Raw genomic sequence first — 21,765 nt, forward strand, 5'->3', positions numbered from 1 at the left:
TGGAGTATAATGTGGGAAAGTATCAAATTGCCCATTTAAAGAATAAAAACAAAACATATTATCTAAATGGTTAGAGATTATAGAGTTCTGAATTACAGAGGGAGTTGGGTGTTCACATGCTTTAATAGCAAAGGTTTAGCATGCAGATGTAGTAAGTAGTTAGGAAAGCTAACAATGCTATTGCTTATTATGAGGAGAACCGAGTACAGAAGGAGGCAGATTATGTTTGAGGCATTGGTAAGTGCTTACCTTGGAGTATGGTGGAGCATATTGGTGTCCTTATTTAAGGAAGGATATGAATGCATTAGATACAATTTTAGGGAAGATTTCCAGAACTGGAATACCTGGATTTGGGCTGGTAGGAAAGGTTGGACATGCTGGGCTTGAATCAATCACAGTTGGAGGCGGCATGGTGGCTCAGTGGTTAGTACTGCAGCCTCACAGCGGCAGGGACCCAGGCCTGATTCCACTCTCAGGCGACTGGCTGCTTGGAGTTTGCACGTTCTCCCTGTGTCTGCGTGGGTTTCCTCCGGGTGCTCCGGTTTCCTCCCACAGTCCAAAGATGTGCAGGCTAAGTGGATTGGCCATGCTAAACTGCAGGTATTGTTCAGGGCTGTGTAGATTAGGTGCGTTAGAGGGGGATGGGTCTGGGTGGGATGCTCCAAGTTCGGTGTGGACTTGTTGGGCCGAAGGGCCTGTTTCCACACTGTAGGGAATCTATGATTTTAGTTTTTAAGATTAAGAGACAGTTTAATTGCAACATGCAAGATCATGAAGTGTCTTCACAGAGTACACCAGGAAAGGATATTTCCTCTTTATGGGAGCCATGATGTGTGAAGGTGTTAGTGTTGGACTGGGGTAGGCAAAGTCAGAAGTCACATGACACCAGGTTACAGTCCAACAGGTTTATGTGAAGTCACAAGTTTTCAGAGCGCTGCTCCTGTGTCAGGTCAAATGGAAGGAACTGCACAGACATGGAGTTTATAGGTGGAGAGATCATTGCAAGATAATTCCAGGTAATTAAGAGTGTCAAAAGATAGTCCAAATGGTGTGAGTGGAGTGTTGACAAGCTGAATAACAAGTCTCTGCAGGTGATCAAATGCGTCAAACATTGTGAGTAAAGTATCAACAGCTGAATAGCAAGTGAACGGATGACTAATGATCTGACTAATTAAGACAGAGATAACTACAAATAAAAAATCAAAAATAAAATGTTGTTAGAGGTAATCAACCATCTGGAATGACACGATAGGTGTAAGAGTTGCAGGTGTCATTCATCCATTGTCGTATTGTCTGCCCGGTTTCATCACTATACCATGCCTCGATGACAACAAACATTTCGCCAAGGCCATCTGAACGCCTCCACTTCTCACCTTCAAACAACTGCCAAACCTCAAACAGACTACTGTTCTCTGCAAACTACCCAGCCTTCAGGACAACATTGGCCACAACATCACATAACACTGCCACAGCAACCTCTGCAAGACATGCCAGACCATTGACCATAAGACATAGGAGTGGAAGTAAGGTCATTCGGCCCATTCCGAGTCCACTCCACCATTTAAATCATGGTTGATGAGCATTTCAACTCCACTTCCCTGCACTCTCCCCGCAGCCCTTGATTCCTTGTGAGATCAAGAATTTATCAATCTCTGCCTTGAAGGCATTCAAGACATGGATACGACCATCACATGTGGGAACACCACATACCATGTACATGCTAGGTAGGCTGCGCAACAATCACCAGACAGGAATGTTCCCTCCCAGTCAGGGAACACTTCAGCGGTCAAGGACACTCAGCCTCTGATCTTCGAGTAAGGGTCCTCCAAGGCAGACTGTGAGACACACAACGCAGAACTGTCAAACAGGAACTAATATGCAAGACTGATAGGCGATGGCCTCATGGCATTATCCAAAGACCCATGTAATACTCTGGGAATTCAGGTTGAAATCCTACCATGACAAATGGAAGAATTTGATTTCAATAAATAATCTGGAATTAGGAATCTAATGATGTCCATGAATCTGTTGCCGATTGTCAGGAAAAACCCATTTGGTTCACTAATGTCCTTTAGGAAAGGAAATCTGCCATCCTCACATGTAGCCTGACCTACATGTGACTCCAGCCCCACAGCAATGTGGCTGACTCTTAACTGCCATCTGGGCAGTTAGGGAGGGCAATAAATGCTGGTCCAGTCAGCAATGCCCATATCCCATCAATGAATAAAAATCTATAAAAAAAATTTTGTAGCCATGAAGACAGCCTCAATTGTGATCTTGGGTATATATCATGTTACATGTAACCCCACCACACAGAAAATCTGTAAAATTTTCATGACTGTCCTGTTTTGACACCATCACCTTGATAATTTGTGATCTCTCTACCTTAATTATTTTGTACAGTTTTGGATTCCTTGTTATTTTGGTTAGACCCTTGGTATAAAACTCTCATACCAACCATGTTATTCCAGGCAGAGATAATGGGAACTGCAGATGCTGGAGAATTCCAAGATAATAAAATGTGAGGCTGGATGAACACAGCAGGCCAAGCAGCATCTCAGGAGCACAAAAGCTGACGTTTCGGGCCTAGACCCTTCATCAGAGAGGGGGATGGGGAGAGGGAACTGGAATAAATAGGGAGAGAGGGGGAGGCGGACCGAAGATGGAGAGTAAAGAAGATAGGTGGAGAGAGTATAGGTGGGGAGGTAGGGAGGGGATAGGTCAGTCCAGGGAAGACGGACAGGTCAAGGAGGTGGGATGAGGTTAGTAGGTAGCTGGGGGTGCGGCTTGGGGTGGGAGGAAGGGATAGGTGAGAGGAAGAACCGGTTAGGGAGGCAGAGGCAGGTTGGACTGGTTTTGGGATACAGTGGGTGGGGGGGAGGGGGGGGAAAGAGCTGGGCTGGTTGTGTGGTGCAGTGGTGGGAGGGGACGAACTGGGCTGGTTTAGGGATGCAGTAGGGGAAGGGGAGATTTTGAAACTGGTGAAGTCCACATTGATACCATATGGCTGCAGGGTTCCCAGGCGGAATATGAGTTACTGTTCCTGCAACCTTCGGGTGGCATCATTGTGGCAGTGCAGGAGGCCCATGATGGACATGTCATCTAGAGAATGGGAGGGGGAGTGGAAATGGTTTGCGACTGGGAGGTGCAGTTGTTTATTGCGAACTGAGCGGAGGTGTTCTGCAAAGCGGTCCCCAAGCCTCCGCTTGGTTTCCCCAATGTAGAGGAAGCCGCACCGGGTACAGTGGATGCAGTATACCACATTGACAGATGTGCAAGTGAACCTCTGCTTAATGTGGAATGTCATCTTGGGGCCTGGGATAGGGGTGAGGGAGGAGGTGTGGGGACAAGTGTAGCATTTCCTGCGGTTGCAGGGGAAGGTGCCGGGTGTGGTGGGGTTGGAGGGCAGTGTGGAGCGAACAAGGGAGTCACAGAGAGAGTGGTCTCTCCGGAAAGCAGACAGGGGAGGGGATGGAAAAATGTCTTGGGTGGTGGGGTCGGATTGTAAATGGCGGAAGTGTCGGAGGATGATGCGTTGTATCCGGAGGTTGGTAGGGTGGTGTGTGAGAACGAGGGGGATCCACTTAGGGCGGTTGTGGCGGGGGCGGGGTGTGAGGGATGTGTTGCGGGAAATACGGGAGACGCGGTCAAGGGCGTTCTCGATCACTGTGGGGGGAAAGTTGCGGTCCTTGAAGAACTTGGACATCTGGGATGTGCGGGAGTGGAATGTCTTGTCGTGGGAGCAGATGCGGCGGAGGCGGAGGAATTGGGAATAGGGGATGGAATTTTTGCAGGAGGGTGGGTGGGAGGAGGTGTATTCTAGGTAGCTGTGGGAGTCGGTGGGCTTGAAATGGACATCAGTTACAAGCTGGTTGCCTGAGATGGAGACTGAGAGGTCCAGGAAGGTGAGGGATGTGCTGGAGATGGCCCAGGTGAACTGAAGGTTGGGGTGGAAGGTGTTGGTGAAGTGGATGAACTGTTCGAGCTCCTCTGGGGAGCAAGAGGCGGCGCCGATACAGTCATCAATGTACCGGAGGAAGAGGTGGGGTTTGGGGCCTGTGTAGGTGCGGAGACGGACTGTTCCACGTAACCTACAAAGAGGCAGGCATAGCTGGGGCCCATGCGGGTGCCCATGGCCACCCCCTTAGTCTGTAGGAAGTGGGATTCCACATTAAGCAGAGGTTCACCTGCACATCTGCCAATGTGGTATACTGCATCCACTGTACCCGGTGCGGCTTCCTCTACATTGGGGAAACCAAGCGGAGGCTTGGGGACCGCTTTGCAGAACACCTCCGCTCAGTTCGCAACAAACAACTGCACCTCCCAGTCGCAAACCATTTCCACTCCCCCTCCCATTCTCTAGATGACATGTCCATCATGGGCCTCCTGCACTGCCACAATGATGCTACCCAAAGGTTGCAGAAACAGCAACTCATATTCCGCCTGGGAACCCTGAAGCCATATGGTATCAATGTGGACTTCACCAGTTTCAAAATCTCCCCTTCCCCTACTGCATCCCTAAACCAGCCCAGTTCGTCCCCTCCCCCCACTGCACCACACAACCAGCCCAGCTCTTCCCCCCACCCACTGCATCCCAAAACCAGTCCAACCTGTCTCTGCCTCCCTAACCGGTTCTTCCTCTCACCCATCCCTTCCTCCCACCCCAAGCCGCACCCCCAGCTACCTACTAACCTCATCCCACCTCCTTGACCTGTCCGTCTTCCCTGGACTGACCTCTCCCCTCCCTACCTCCCCACCTATACTCTCTCCACCTATCTTCTTTACTCTCCATCTTCGGTCCGCCTCCCCCTCTCTCCCTATTTATTCCAGTTCCCTCCCCCCATCCCCCTCTCTGATGAAGGGTCTAGGCCCGAAACGTCAGCTTTTGTGCTCCTGAGATGCTGCTTGGCCTGCTGTGTTCATCCAGCCTCACATTTTATTATCATGTTATTCCAGGCATTTGGGTTGTCTCTTAACTAAATGGAATTATCTTGCAATGGTCCCTCAGTTGATAAATTCTGTGCCTGTGCACTTCTTTCCACTTCACCATATGAAGGAGCAGTGGTCCGAAAGCTTGTGATTTCAAATCAACCTGTTGGACTATAACATGGTGTTGTGTGAATACTGTCCTTTGTCCTTTCGTGGGAGAACCTATAACTATGGGTCACTATTCCAAAACAAGCAGCTGTCCGTTTAAGACACAGATAGCGAAAACATTTTGCTCAGAGTTTTAAGACTTTCTGGAACTCCCTTCCTCAAGGAGTAGTGGAAGCAGATTTCTTGAATATTTTTAAGGCAGTGATATATACATTCTTGATAAACAAAGGGGTAGTTGAGAATGTGGAGTGATCTGATCAGCTACGATCTTATTGAATGGCAGCACAGGCTTGAGGGGGCTTTATGTTCGCCCTAATTTGTGTGTTTGAACTCAGCAAACTGAAGACCATTTCCAATTCCTTTCAGTGTGCATTCAGCCCTACCCATACAAGTTTTACATTCCTTTTCTGTTTGGCATAAAGCATCTCTATAATTCAGTGCCAAAGGTCGTTTGCTTGTTTGTTTTGTGTGTTCAGACCACCAACATGTCTACATGCATCACCCACCTGTGCCACCTGTACCACCTGGAGTTGGATGTGCTGAGGCTGCTGTCCCTGAATGGGTTGGATGTGTTGAGAGACAGGAATGTACTGCACACGGTGATAATCTCCTTGTGGTGGGCGGTAATCTGTTGTCAGCGTTTGTGACAGCTCGCTCATCGCCTGAGTCAGCAGATCAGTTGTCTGTGTGGAACAGAAAACAAAATTAATCAATTTAATTTCATGATTCAAAGTTTACTGGGGAAAATCTTTCAGTTTGGAGGGAAATACATTTACAAATGCAAGCTAATTGAAACTCTAGAATCCAGAGTTGGCGAGGGGACGTGATAGCCCAGTGGTATTTTTCGCTAGGTTGTTAATCCAGAAACCCAGATAACCATTTCTGGGACCCCAGGTTCTAATCCCACCAAGGCAGATGGTGGGATTTGAATTCAATAGAATATCTGGAACTAAGAATCTAATGATGACCACAAATCCATTGTTGATTCAGGAAAAACCCATCTGGCTCACTAAGGAGCTTTAGGGAAGGAAACTGCCATCCTTGTCTGGTCTGGACTACATGCGACTCCAGACCCAAAGCAATTTGGTTGACTTTGAACTGCGCTCTGGGAAATTAGGGATAGGCAATAAATACTGCCTAGCTAGTGATGACCTCATCCCAAGAATGAATAAGGAAAAAGATCATCCAACTATTTTCAGAAAAGTATCTCCCATGTGTACCTATCTATAAGGTCACAGTTGGAAGGGCAAGAGTCACAAAATTTCAGGTGGGCTTCTTTGCTGAGATCTGAAGAGGGCAGGTCTGTCCTGAATGTCGGTCACTGGACCTGAAACATTAACTCTGCTATCTCTTCTCAGATGCTGCCAGACATGCTGAGTTTTTCTAGCAATTTCTGTTTTTGCTCCTGAATGAAACAGGTCTGAGGAGAATTACCCTGGTCTTCATTAAAGGTGTGAATTATTCATGTGATATCCCAGGCTGGTTGAAACCAACTGGTAAACAAAGGAACGTCCTAATATAGCAATATGCTGTTCTAATGAAAGAACAGATTTGTAAAGACTGGACAATAGGTTTGAAATCTTTACCTGGGGCATTATAGAGGTGCCACTTTACGGAGGGCTTTGGTTGCAGGTTCTGTGCTGCATTTTGTTTTCTCACAGGCACAGGCAGAGAGAGAAAGAGAGAGGAAAAGTGCTTGGAAGGAGATCAGACAAGTAGTAAAGGACTATCGAAAAGAAGCTTATGTTCTGATTTTGGAGTTAATGAGTGAAGTGAGGCATACGTTTGAACTGGAGTATCCACAATCATGAGATGTTTCAAGAAGGTGCCCTGAGCAAATTCTCATGGCAGGGCCACAAGAAATCTCATATCTTCGAGAATAGCAAGAAAAATGAGGAGAATCAAAACGAATCCTGAAACCTGCAGCATACATTAATTTGGTCTCAAGTGAAGTGAAGGATCCCTCAAAGAAATATTAATGTGCAGGAAAACTCTTCAATGCAATTAAAAACAGAACAGGAAGTTTGTGGATGAGATTTTCAGGTCTAAAAACGTGTTTACAAAAGATATTAAATGTAAATTTAATTGTAATTATTTTAATTTTTGTACAGTAAATTTTTCTTTACAATATGGAAATCCTGTGGCAAAGTTTTCAGTTAATAACTACGAGTTCTAACTTAGTTTCAAAAGTTAATTGCCTTCTTGAGATCATAACAATCTTTACACCATTCTAAAATATCACCCGCTTGCGATCAGTGTGAGTGGCACCCGACAGCTGTACTGAACATGGGCAACCACCCACTGTTGTTCAGTTTGCAGTAATTTAGTCAGTTGTACTGAATGTGAACAGCATTTTTGGGCTTTACCAGTATCAGTGAGAAAGCAGCTTTAATAAGTAACCGAATTCATTCCAGTTTTCCCCACAGCTTTTAATGAAATTCATTTCAAACATATCAAATTTCCCTCCCTGCCATTTGCTGGGCTATTGTTCTTGCAGGCAGTGGTATACCCAAATAGAAAGGCAGATGACACAGAGAGTATGATCAAGCACTCCCAAGGGTGGAAAAAGACACACTTGAACTGGGTTCTGTCTTTGCACGGGAGCCATACGAACACACGTTCTTCAGAGGGGTAATGATAAGGAGTAGGCTCTCCTAACAGGTTTTTTTTTAAGCTACCCTTGAACTCAGCACATACAGGCTAATTGTAGCACATCAGTTGACACTGGGGTTTAAGTAAAATAAAGAACTGTGGATACTAAAGATCTGAAAGAACAACAGGAATTGCCACAGAAACTCAGCAAGTCTGGCATATCTGTGGAGAGAATGCAAAGATAACGTTTCAAGTTCAGTGACCCTTCTCCAGTTCTTCCAAATCTGCTGAGTTTCTCCAGCGATTTCTGTTTTCGTTTTGATTCTGGAATTGATTGGCCAAACCTTTAACTGCTGGCCTGTTGTGGGGACAGTCTTTGATTTTGACCCAGCCTGGACCTGACACCACAGCTGATCTGTTTAATCCAAATCATTAGGAATAGGTTTATGTCCAGCTGAAAACTAACAGGCAATTATTTTACCACATACTGTAGTATCAAGTTTCATAAAGATTCTTGCTTCCTTCAGATCAAAATAGGTCAGGTTTACAGATGATATCAAAACTAAAAGAGGAAAGCACTGTGCAATACTCAGTAGTTCCTATCAAAGGGTATTTACCTGACAGATCTGACTCGGAGAATTCCAGCTGATGTCACTTACTCTGACTGCATTCCCTTTTATCTGTCTGTCTGACTGCTCACAACTCTCCCTCGCATCATCCTGCTTCTCTGTCTACGTCTCTCTGACCCCTCATCATCTTCTCTGTCCGTCTCATGGCTAATGTGTCTCTCTCTCTCTCTCTCCCTCCCCTTATCTTGCCCTGCCAGAGTCTCTCTCTCTCTGTCCTTGCCTCTTCCTGCCAGAGTCTCTGTCTCTCTCTCTCTCTCTCTCGCTGTGTCCTTGCCTCTCGCTGCCAGAGTTTTGCTCTGTCTGTCCTTGCCTCCCCCTACCTATGCTTCTCCCTGTCTTGCCTCTCCCTGTCAGAATCTCTATTTCTGTTTTTGCCCCTCCCTGTCTGAGTCTTTCTCTTTCTCCCCCTCTCTGTCTGTCCTTGCCTCTCCCTACCCTTATTCTCTCTGTATAGCTCACAATAGCAGACATTCTGTGAATTGTCTGGTAATTCCAGATTAGCAGTTAAAGACCTGCATCTCGGTCTCACCACAATCGTGTCCCCAGCAGAGCCATCAGTGTTCACAACAGTTGGTGCTGCACTAATCACAGTGGCCACAATCGGTGCTTGTGCAGGAAGTGTCTGAAGTGCATTCGGATTCTCTTGTAGAACATCTGTATGTTTTTTGCGGATATGCTGCACCATTTTTGCCTGGAGACAGAACAAACACAGTTACTTAGAATGAGACATCATGTCTACATTCATTTGCATTATCACCAGCTCTCACACTGCACACATGCCTGCAGCTCCTGAGCAGGGTTGAGGCACACAGATATCCCTGCACTACCCAAGAACTCAGCAGGATATATTAAAAAAACCCGATGGCAATTTTGAAGGGAAGAGGAGCAATTATGTATCAAGCAACAAGACACAAAAGAATCGCAGAAGACAAAGAGCTTTACAGCCACAGAGTTTTGACAGCACTGATAAGGGAGCCTATTGTATCCATGTTGGGCTGCTCTCAGCAATCATAGGCAGTGGTGATGTGCCTCTGGCAGCGAGAGCAGGGCTTTCGCCCAACGGTGGCAGCCTCGCAGCCGTCTCGGCAATTGGAAGCAGCGGCAGTATTAGCAACTGCAACAACTTGGCACCTTCCAGCAATCAGGGGCTGCAGTGGCAAAGCTCTGCCTAGTGATCAGGTTTGGGGGGGCTGCAGTGGCAAAGCTCTGCCTAATGATCGAGGTGGGGGGGGGCTGCAGTGGCAAAGCTCTGCCTAGTGATCGGGGTGAGGGGTGTTGTAGTGGCAAAGCTCTGCCTAATGATCGAGGTGGGGGGGGCTGCAGTGGCAAAGCTCTGCTTAGTGATCGCGGCGGGGGTGGGGGCAGCGGTAGCAAAGCTCTGCCTAGTGATCGGGGTGGGGGGGCAGCGGTAGCAAAGCTCTGCCTAGCTTTTGGGGGGGGGGGGGGGGCGCAGCGGTAGCAAAGCGCTGCCTGGTGACTGGGGGGCAGTAGCAACAAGAATGTGGTCCTCCTCCACCACGTCCCGATGATCGATGGGGCTGACTTAGACTCAAGACCTAGCTAAGCATTCCAAGACCTTTTAGGGAGATAAGACTTTAGACTTTATGATCTCAGTGCTTTCTTATCCTCTGGCTTTTATAAATAAAATTCTTTTTTTTTTGCAATGTCTGGTTTTGTGACCAGATGGCTCTAGAGAATGGTGACTTTGCACACTTTTCACCCCACTCGTGTATTCTTATACTCAAGTACATGTGACAATAAATTTGTTCCAGTCAGAGATGGCAGCTCATCTGCTCCGACCACTTTTCTTTCTTTCTCTTTCCTCTCTTTTCTTTTCTTACTTGCTTACCTTGTCCTGAGCTTGGAAGACATGGGCGATGGTGAGAGTGTGGACCTTGAGCAAACCCAGAGCGTGGACGTCAAGCAGTTTCGAGCCGACCCAGGGTTCCAACCTCAAGCAGATTCAAGGGGGCCGAGGATAGGGACCTCAGGCAAGCCTACTCAGACATTGAGCGGGCAATGTCCAGGGCAAGCGCAGGTTCTGGAATTAGCAGGCAGAGGCGATGTTGGCTAGGTAGGATCACCAGCAAAAGATGGTGCCTGAGGATCGGTGACTTTGTTGTTGGTTGTGTTCAGCTCTGGTTGCAGTGAAGCATCATGGCAACATTGATGAAGTGGGCCCAGCAGCGAGAGATGCGATTCTGACGTCAGGGTGGTATGCTGGCTCAGTGGTTAGCAGATTGCCTCACAGTGCCAGAGACTTGGGTTCACTACCACCCTTGAGCAACTGCCTGCATGAAGTCTTCCAGGTGCTCCGGATTCCTCCCACAGTCAGAAAATGTGCAAGTTAGGTGGGTTGGCTATGCTAAATTACCCATAGTATTCAGTGTAGGTCAGCCACGGGAGATGCAGGGTTATGGGTGGGGGGAATGCATCTGTGCAGAATGCTCTTCGAAGGGTTGGTGTGCACTTGTTGGGCCAAATGGCCTGTTTCCACACTATAGGGATTCTATTCTACAGTTGATCTGAAGCATTCAGCAGTGAGGTGGTGGCAGAGCAGTACTGGCCCAGTGGCAAAGATGGAGCCTCAGGATCGGCAGCTTTGATGCTGATTGGGTCTGGTATAGACGGCGAAGAGGTGACAGACAGATTGTGGCATGGGCATCGTTGATAGTAATGAGCTGGCATGTGACTGATGGGCTTTCTTTAAGCTGTCGTTCTTTCTTATCCTTATTCTTAAATTATTCAAAATAGCACCATGTTGTACCAACAAATTAAAGCTTTTCACTGTATTTTATTGTATTCTTACTGCACAATGCGTGACATTAAAATAAAAAGAAATAATAAAATCTAATTCTAAAAATCTAATTCTATTACCCATACATAAAAATGATGAAAACGCCAGTAAAAGGAGAAAGAAGGTTTGAAAACGTCGGCAGGTAACCATTCCAACTAACCCTTTCAATCAAAGCTGCCAAGACCTTCAACCTCAGAGATCATCACCAAGTGCCAGTCGTGTACTGACTCCAGCAGAACTTACAGAACACTCACCTTGCTGCTGTACTGTTTACAGCAATGTGGGCAGCAGACAGGGAGGGTGGCAATGGTGCCTTTTAACTGTGTGTGTGTGCTCAGCATTGGATCAGGCTCCCCTGGAGCTGCAGGTCTCAGCTTACGGATACTTGGGGGAAGTTCAGCCCCCGGGTGGTTCTTCAGGATATGGGCTTTACGTTTACTGGCACTCTTGTACACCTATTATACAAACATAAAATTTAAGTTATTATTACAGGTTCAATGCAAAATGTCCTAAACATTTCTCCTATTACACATAGTCCTGAGCAGGGTCAGTCCAAATGGGACCACGCACATTACCACACATACGTGCAATTTCATTCGCCATGACAAAGCAACGGGGCAGTCAAGGAGACACAGACTGAAAAACAAGGCTGTAGGAAGCATGATTGAGTAAAGTACAAGAACCAAAAGAAACAATATAAAGACAGGCATAATTCGGTGGGCAAGTCGCATGTTTCTGGAAGATAAAGCTGGTGTTAATTTTAACATTTTCCAAACCCAGAATTGGAATATCAATCCTTCAAAGAAAAAAAAAGAATACATGCATTCCTGCAGCACCTCTTACAATCACTGAAAATCTTAGAGTGCTTTACAGTCATTGTTAAAATGTAGGAAATGCAGCAGCATGGAGGAATGTGAAACTGACCAGATCACCTGAGGGATAAATATTCATCAGGATATTTGCTCTTCTCCTCAAAATGACCCGGGATCTCAGAGCAGGTGAGTGGAGCCTCAGTTTGATATCATATGCAAAAGATCTCTAGCTATCCAAAAGAGAAAAATAATGCAGTATTCGCCCAGGCACAGGAGAAAAATCCTGAGAAAAGTTCAACTTCTCCATGTTACTGAATTTCCTCATCCCTGTTTTTATCCTGGTGAAATAGCAACAGTAGAGCTTTCAGCTCTTTGCGCCCACTCCAGCATTCAATATGTTCAGCTCGGTACTCTGCTTCCTGTTTTATGCCCATATACTTTCATCCCTTTAGCCCAAAGATTAAATCTAGCTCCTTCTCAAAAAGATTTAATGTTTTAGTCTCAACTACTTTCTGCGGCAGAGAATTCCACAGTCTCACCATTCCATGGATGAAGAAGTTCCTCTTCATCTCGGTTCTAAATGGACTTCCCTATAATCTTACAATGTGACCACTGAATCTGGGCTCCCTCACAACAGAAACATAGAAAATAGGAGCAGGAGGAAGCAATTCTGATCTTCAACCCTGCTCCATCATCCATCACAATCACGGCTGATTTTCCAACTCAATAGCCTAATCTTGCTTTCTCCCCAGAACCTTTGAACCCATTCGCCTGAATTGCTATATCTAGTTGCTTAGAACTTCAGTCCCAGCCCTGCCCAGCCGTAACCCATTCAATCTGTACAGGTCCCACCTCCCCCAGCATCAGTCCCAATGACCCAGGAATCTGAAACCCTCCCCCGACACAATCTTTGCAGCCACATATTCATTCGGTATATCCTGTCATTTCTCCTCTGACTAGCATGTGGCACCAGTAGGAATTCTGAAATCACTAACTTTGAGGTTCAGTTTCTGAACCTTTTTCCTAGCTCCCTGTATTCTATCTTTAGGACTTCATCCGTTTTTTTAAACCTATGTCATTTGTACCGATGTGTACCACATCCGCTGGCTGTTCATCCTCCCCATCAGAATGCCCTGTACCCGCTGTGAGACATCCTTGACACTAGCACCAGGGAGGCAGCATACCATCCTGGACTCATGGCCAACGATATGCCTGTCATCAAGAACACCCTTTCTGCATTCACCCTGTAGACCTTTTAGAATTTTGTTAGTTTCTATGAGGTCTCCCAGATTCTTCTAAATGTACATTGTCCTAACTGATCAAGCTCTCTTTGAACATCAGTCCCATCATCCCAGGAATCAATCTTTGCTGCACTCCCTCCATGGCCAGACCAACCCTACTCGGGTAGAGATCAAAACTGCACAAAACATTCCAGCTGTGGTCTCACCAAGGCTCTGCATAATTGCAGCACGATACCCCGCTCGTTATGAAGGCGTTATGAAGGCCAACACACCAATTGCTTTCTACCGTCCGCTGCAAATGCATGCTTAGCCTTAGTGCCCGATATACAAGGATACCCATGCTGTGTTGAACCCTTTCCCAGTCCATCAGCATTCAAATAATAATCCACTTTCCGGTTTTTGCTAGCAAAATGGATAACCTCTCAATTACCAACATTATTCTGAAGCTGTTATGCATTTGTCAATTCCCTTTTGTTTTCTTCACATGTGGGACTTGACCATCACATGCTGAGTCAGCATTTATTGCCAGTCCCCGAGCTGCTCTTGAGAAAGTGATAGTGAGCTGCTTTTTTGAACCAATACAGTCCAAGGGCTGTAGGGAGGATAACAATGTCATTAAGGAGGGAATTCCAGAATTTTGACCCTGTGACAGTGAAGTATTTCCAACTCAGAATGGTCAGTCTTGGAAGTGAAATTGCTTTTTTAAGAGCCACTTTCTTAAGTACTCTGAGACGTCATAAGGCTTTAGGGATTCAGGGGCCTTTAATCCCACCTAATGTGCCCAAATCACAATGAAGCATCTCTGCTACTCCTCACAGCTCACCCTTCCACCTAGCTTTGTGTTGTTTGCAAAATTGTTGATATTACATTTAGTTTCCTCATGTAAAATCGTTATTATGAATAGCTGGAGCCCAAGCACTTATCCATGCAATACCCACCTCGGCACTGCCTGCCATTCAGAAAAAAACCGATCAATTCCTCCTCTTTCTTTCCTGTCTGCCAACCAGTTTTCTATCCATATCAGTACATTAGCCACAGTTCCATGTGTTTTAATTTTACATGCTAATCTCTTATGTGGGATCTTATCGAAGTAAACCACATCCACAAGCTATCCCAAGCAACATGGTTAGTTACATCCTCAACTATTTCAATCAAATTTGTCAAGCATAACTTATCTCTCACAAATTCATGCTGATTGTGTCCAATCCTGTTACTGTTTTCCAAGTGCTCTGCTATTTTAGAATGGACTCTAACATTTTCACTTCTATCGATGTCAAGCTAACCAGCCTATAATTCATTTTCTCTCTCCCTCCTCTTTCAGAAAGTGGAGTTACATTAGCTACCCTCCAGTCCACTGGAACTCTTCCAGAGTCTACAGAATGCTGGAAAATGATCATTAATGCATCCATTTAAATCTGAAATTTAAACTGCTCCCAATCTTCAGTCTGCCGTTTTTGGCCATTTTGGATGTCCTTCCTTGGATCTAACAAGATTTCTAATCTCCCTTATTACCCACCTTTCCCGTGTTATTTTTAAACCATCTCTGCACCCTCTCCAGGCCTTGACATCCTTTGTGAGATGAGGTGCCTGGAATTGCACACAATACTCCCTCTGTGATACATAAAAAAAATCTCTTGCGGAAGTCATTCAACTTGAAACACTAACTGTGCTACTCTGTCCACAGAGCCTGCCAGACCTGCACTTTACGTGTATTTATGATTGCCAACATCCTCAGTTCTTTTATTTTCATTACTTTCTGCAATCTTTTGATTTGCAGAGATCTGGTGTTACCTTTTTCTTTTTGTGTTCAATGCATTACACCAGCATTTATATCCCTTACACTTTCTGAATTACCTTATCAACCTGTCCCGCCACCATCTATGATTTGTGAACATGAAGCCACAGGTCCCTCTATTTCTCCATTCCCTTCAAAATATTGGCAAATTAATTTGGCATCGTTTCTCACTACCTCATATTAAAATCCTTCTGCTAAGTATCTGCTTGTTTCACTTCCTTTTCAACTTGACTGTCATCCTGATGAGTCAATACTAGGTCAAAATTACTTCCGTTGGAACTGACACCGAACGGGGCATTAAAAATTGGTGGGCCTGAGCTGGATGAAAGAAGGGGTGCCACTGTAAAGACCGCAGTCACTCCTTCTCTATCCTCACCTTGACATAGCTTCCTGTCACAGCACTATCAGTAGTTACTTCCTTCTGTTCTTACCTTGTCACAATACTGGCAGTAATAGTCCCGGTTTGGTTTAATGATGGGCAATGTTAATTCTGGCACATCGTCTATCCTGATATCTGGGTGCCTTTTTGACAAATGATTCACCTGGAAGAGAGATCAAGCATCATGAGAAAAAGACTCCGCCTTTATCATACACTGAGCTGCACGTACAACCACAACTGTCCACATCCTCTTAGGACCAGGTCTAACATTCAAGAATGTGCCGTCCATGAAGTGGCCATAAGAAAGTACTGAAAGTTGTGCGTGCAGCCAAGATCCTCACAGAAGTCAAACTCCCATCCACGGACTCCATATACCACTCATTGCCACAGAAAGACCCCTCTCCAACCCCCATAATGCCCTCTTCCAACCTCTTCTGTCAGGCAGAAGATACAGAAGCTTGAACACATGCACCAACAGGTTCAAGAACTTCTTCTTTCCTGCTGTTATTAGACTGTTGAATAAATCTCTGTAACTTCAAATCATGTTGGTCTTGCTTTGTGCACCTCCTGTGAAGCCGTTTCGTTGTCTGCCTCGCTCTGTCTAAGTGCCCTATATTCTTGTTTACTATGATCTGCCTGTACTGCTTGCAAAACAAAGCTTTTCATTATACTTCGGTACATGTGGCTACAATAAATAAAATCAGAATAAGTATTCCCTGGTAAACACTTTTTTCCCCCATTTTCTGGGCATTGGTTAATTTCCATTGGTTGATGAGCTCAAGGAAACCTGCAAATGGAAAAATCAGTGCTTCAGACAGACAGGTTAGTCTGTGCAGCAGAGATAGGCCAGGTTATGGCATCTGTGTACATAGCATTGACTGCTCGGTTTATAAATAAGGCATAGTTTCAAAAAAAAATAATAAAATGCAACCCAAAATTCTCTTATGAAAGCTGAAGTCTGGACTATTTTAACTATACATTGTGATTTGTTATATTTATTATCTTTGTGTGATGCAGTTTCACGCTCCAAAAGAATTTGTCTGCCATCTTCCCTATGACAATGGATTGAACTACAGACTCATCAAAACGATGAGTTCCTCCTGCATCATATTCATCCGAAAGGAATGCATCAAAGTTTCATGTCATCAGTTCATTTGGAGTGCAGCCATTCGGTCTAAGCGACCTTCCTCAAAGGGAAATAATGGTTTAACTTGAATTTGGTTTGCTGGTGTCAGCTTACATAACTGACAAGTTTCCTGTTTCTCTCCAAACACTGAATGAACCTTCAACCACTGCATGAATCACTGTGATAAGCATGTGGCTGCAGCTTTCAACATTTCACTGAAATAATTCATTGCTCCTCAGACCCACCTTTAGGGCCTTGTGTGTAGCTGCTGGTTTTGTCAGTTGAGATGCTTAACATCAGGTCAACCCCTGGTTACAGTGGCACAGTAACAATACCTGCCTCACCTCTATGATTCAATCCAGACTGGTTTTCATCCAATGAATGAAAGTGTCCTCTGACTGCGAGGGAATGAAATATAATGAATGTGGGAAGTCTCAATCCAATTCCCGGCATCAATGGCCATGAGAAAACGGTTTTTATTTTGCACCCATTGTCTACCCATTAACAGGCCCTCATGGTCTTCCTATACAGCAGGCTGTTGCAAGAGTACAAAGCAGGGCAAGCTCAATTAGGATACAGATGGGCAGGACACTTTGACTGAACTCTACATGTGGAGAAAATCACCAGCATAGACTTGTGTGTAAACACCCTGCTCCAGTGTTGTAAAACTGACTGCCCACCAAACATACTTGACCAGACTTCAAACAGCTAAAGCTGACACTGGGCGATGAACAAAAAATAACATCCTGATCTCATTAAGTTCTCTCACACAGGAGCACCAAATTCATTAAATCAATTTCTGATACAAGATGATCAATCAGACAGTGGACAGGCTGAGTCCTGAAATGTTGTTTCTTCAAGGAGATCAAGACATAGACAATAACCAAGTAAATAATGCTAAAAGAACACTCATTCCAAAATCTAATTCCTGACTTTCAGCCACTCCCTCAACTATCTCCCCTTCCAATACACCAAAAGAAGCTTCTTCCAAAATCCCCTCCCCTTTCATTGTGAGTATACAAAATGATAATCCTAGCTTTTTACCTTCTCTCTCTTCACCATCCATAGGCCCAAACTCTCTTCCAGGGGAAACAAGGAATGTGCACCTCTTCTAATTTAGCAGATGCTGTTCACAGTTCAGTCTGCTTTACATTTGGAGACTAAACAGAGATCAGATAACTACTTTGTGGAAGCTTTCAGTCTGCAATCCTGACAGGTAGATCATAGTAAGCAAAGATAGACAGGTCACAGGGTGAAAAGAAACTGGACAGAGTGAGGCATACAGGTTACATTGCACAGGACGTGCGCGAGGCAAGATCAACACTAACAGATCAACATTATCTGAAGTTACAGAATCCATTCATCAGTCTAATAACAGCAGGGAAGAACAAAAACAAAGTTGTTGGAAAAGCTCAGCAGTCTGGCAGCATCTATGGAGGAGAAAAAGGAGTTACCGTTTCAGGTCCGGTGACCCATCCTCAGAACAGCAGGGAAGAAGTTGTTCTTGTACCTGTTGATGCATGTGTTCAAGTTTCTGTATCTTCTGCCTGATAGATGAGGTTTTAGGAATGTTTCAATACCCAACACTGAGTTTAACAAACTCAGAATGTAAAATCATTTTATTTTCCAGTGCACATGTTGGTAAACTGCCTTGTTTTACCTCTCTTTTTTCTCCAATAGCAGCAGTTCATCGTTCTGCTAACTGCACCTCCTCTGGACAGATCTTTTGTTTTGAAGAAACGTCACCAAACTTGAAATGTTAATTCTGGTTTTCTCTTCACATATGCTTCCAGATCTCCCCAGCGCTTTGTTTTAATTTCAGATCTTCAGCAGCCGCAGTTCTTTGTTCTATCTTTTATTACTTTACTTGTCACATTACTTCCCTGTGGCCTTGCATCATCACTTATGATTTATTCTCTTTCACGGAATCACAGACCGTCCTTTCTGATCTTTTCCCAAGCCTTCTTTCTACATCTTGCACTTGCTGAAAGTTTATGATACTGCTAACCATTCCCTGTTTTGATGGAAGGTCACAGGCCTTGGCATTAGCTTGGTCTCCTTCGCCACAGACGCTGCTAGACCTGATGGGGATTTCCTTCATATCCTGTTTTTATTTCGGATTTCCAGCAGGTTCCCAGCTGCAGTGTTCAACTTTTCTTTTCATTCCATGCCACCTTATTTTGCTAATTAAGAGTCACAGTCATACAGCTCAGAAACAGATACTTCAACCTAACATGTCCATGCCAACCAGCTTTCCTGAACTAGTCCCGTTTGCCTGCATTTGCCCCTCATCCCGCTAAATCCTTTCTTCACATGGGCTTGTTCAAATGTCTTTTATATATTGCAATTGTACTTGCCCTGACCATTTCCTTTGGCAGCTCATCCATATATGCACCACCACTTATTAAAGTATGTATTTGCACTGTATTTGCCCCTGAGGTCCCTGTTAAATCTTTCCCTCTCAGTTTAAACCTACTTCATCTAGTTTTGGACTCCCCTACTCTGGGGAAAAGACCTTGGCTATTCAGCTTATTTATGCCCCTCATTAGGTCACCTCTCAGCCTCCTATGCTCCAGGGAAAGAAGTCCCAGCCTATCCAGCCTCTCCTTACAACTCAGACACTCCAGTCTCGGTAACATCCTTGTAAGTCTTATTTGCACCATTTCCAGTTTAATAACAACCTTCCTACAGCAAGATGACCAGAATTGCACACATGGGCCAAATGTGGGCTTATTAATGTCTTGTACAGTTGTAACATGACGCCCCAACTCCAGTACTCAACGCTCTGACCGATGAAGGGAAGCATGCCAAATGCATCTTCATCATCCTGTCTGCCTGTGACACCACTTTTACCAAACTTTGCAGGCCTAGACCTCTCCATTCAACAACACTCTCCAGGGCCTTATTATTAACTGAGCAAGTCCTATCTTGGTTTGTCTTCCCAAAATGCAACACCTCACATTTACCTGAATTAAAATCCATCTGCCATTCCTCGGCCCACTGGCCCAGTTGATCAAGATCCCATTATACTCTTAGATGGCCTTCTTCACTGATCACCAAACCACTAATTTTGGTGTCATCCGCAAACTTACTAACCATGCCCCCTGTATTCTCATCCAAATTGTTTATATAAAGGATGAACAGCAGTGGATTCAGCACCAATCCTTGCGGCAGACTGATGGTCACAGGCCTCATGTCTGAACAACAATCCTCTACATCTCCCTCTGTCTCCTACTGTCAAGCCAATTTTGTATCCAACTGACTAACTCCCCTGGAGAACCTAAGGTCTTAAGTGGCACATGAAAGCTTAAGAACTAGGAGCAGGAGTAGGCAATTTAGCCCCTGTGCCCGATCCATTTAATACAATTGTGGTTGATTTTATCTCAGCCTCAACGCCACTTTTCTGCCAGCTCTCCAGAACGCTTTAACCCGTTACAAATTAAACCTCTGTCCATCTTCTTATATGTATTCAATTACGCTGGAGAAGAAATAAGTGACTCTTTCTCACTACCCTAGCATCCACCGCTCTCTAGGATAGTGAATTGCACAGATTCATGACTCTTTGAGAGAAGTCATTTCTCCTTACCTGTGTTTTAAATCTACTACCCATTACCCTATGGCTACGCCCTCTCATTCTAGATTGGCTGACATAAGGAAACGTCCCAAGTCTACTTTGTCAATCTCCTTTAGCATCTTATATACATTAACGAGCTTTCCTCTCATTCTTCTAAACTACTGAGAGTTGAGGGCTAAACTGCTCAATTTGAAAATCCTCATCTCTGGGATCAATCCAGTGAACCTCCTCCGAACTGCCTCCAATGCAAATGCATCCCGCCTCCAGGTCACTCTCACCAATACTGTGCATGTTTCCAGCAACACTTCCTTACTTTTATGCACTATTCCAGTATCAAAGGTCTTGCCAAAACCTAATTATATCATATCTGCAGAACAATCACCAATGTGCAAATTTCCCTGAAAAATCTACAATTTTCTGTAATCTGTAGGCTCTCACTCCCAGAAACCAGGCCACTACCTTCACATCTTTATCAGGTATTTCACACACATCAAATGTTAAACTTATTGGTACCTTACGCATTGCCAATAGCTACACAGTAGTGACATTTGTACAAAATATTTTGCAAAAATATGACCTGTTTCTGTTGATTGAAGCCAAGCTGGCAGAATTCTGAGGCCTATCCGGATTAATTCCCAATATTAGCATCTGGACGAATTCCCCAAAGGAACAAACTAAGTAACAATTTGATGACATTACTGACAAGTGTGTAACAGGAACCCTCATGTTACATGGGTTCACAGAGCAAGGCCTAACCAAATATTTCAATGGTTTCTAGCACTGACCAGCATCCCACGCCTCCGAAAACCCATCATACAGGCTCGGCACTTGAACATGAAGCTCTCGTAATCTGTGGAGGGGATCTTGGGTTTGAAAGGTTTGGACTTGTGAATGCGGCCAGCATTCTTGGCCTCCCGTTCAGGATTGTGCATCCGTTGCATGTGCTCTTTCAACTTGTCCTTCCTCTATCAAAAAAGAGAGGCAGAACACCAAGGTCAATACATGAGACAAACAGTCAGACATGTAATGTTCTTGCCAACAGGCATTTCATTTCAACTCAGTTTGATAACTTAAGGAACATTGAGCCATGCTGAATAATTAATTTCTACGCTTCATCCTGGAGACAGTATTGTGAGGGTTTACTGACCTGAGGCCAAGCAAGGTATCCTTTAAAGGGAGTTTATTGACCAGGACGGAGGTTGCTGTGACACACACACTTAGCTAGTCTATTACAATAAACCAAGTATTGATAAAAGGCCTGTATCACAGATGAAAGAGACACACAGATCATGTGATCCATTTGCTGCTGGACTACCTGTAATTTTCAGGGCTCCTATCACAAACATTGAGCCCAGTGATCCCTCTAATTTCTGTTTGCAATGTGTGTTCTCCTTGTTGCACAGTCATATTGCATTCAACTTTAAAGGAAATGCTGTCTGTGTATGGCCTCATTGCTGTCTGTACAGCAGATCCCAGTTTTCTACTCCTTGTTGCACTCACAATATTTAGGGGAACCTTTATCAATGATCAAAGCATTGAGTTTAAAAAGCACCATTACAGCACAAGAAATAGCTAAGTACATCTGGAATAAAAAGCTTGCATCAATAATAGAGACCGTGTAGCACATTGGGTTCGCTAATCATCCTTTCGGAAATAAACCTGCTGTCCCTCTCTACCTGACAAAAACATGACTCCAGTGGCAAAGCAACAGCCCCATTCCTCC

The 21,765-nt window shown here is 44.7% G+C and overlaps 1 protein-coding gene across 6 annotated transcripts in view; it reads right to left on the reverse strand.

Annotated features, from left to right (window-relative positions):
- prdm10 (PR domain containing 10) overlaps positions 1–21,765 on the reverse strand; it is a 202,691-nt gene that overhangs the window by 34,724 nt on the left and 146,202 nt on the right. For all 6 annotated transcript variants that reach the window (XM_059638988.1, XM_048562397.2, XM_048562394.2 and 3 more), the window contains 5 exons: positions 20,828–21,007; positions 15,395–15,505; positions 11,370–11,570; positions 8,848–9,009; positions 5,604–5,780 (listed from right to left, as the gene is read on the reverse strand). In XM_059638988.1, the coding sequence (XP_059494971.1) occupies positions 5,604–5,780; positions 8,848–9,009; positions 11,370–11,570; positions 15,395–15,505; positions 20,828–21,007 (831 nt within the window). The remainder of the gene's footprint in view (positions 1–5,603; positions 5,781–8,847; positions 9,010–11,369; positions 11,571–15,394; positions 15,506–20,827; positions 21,008–21,765) is intronic.

Source organism: Stegostoma tigrinum, chromosome 32 (genome assembly GCF_030684315.1).
Source record: "Stegostoma tigrinum isolate sSteTig4 chromosome 32, sSteTig4.hap1, whole genome shotgun sequence".
Taxonomy (NCBI): domain Eukaryota; kingdom Metazoa; phylum Chordata; class Chondrichthyes; order Orectolobiformes; family Stegostomatidae; genus Stegostoma; species Stegostoma tigrinum.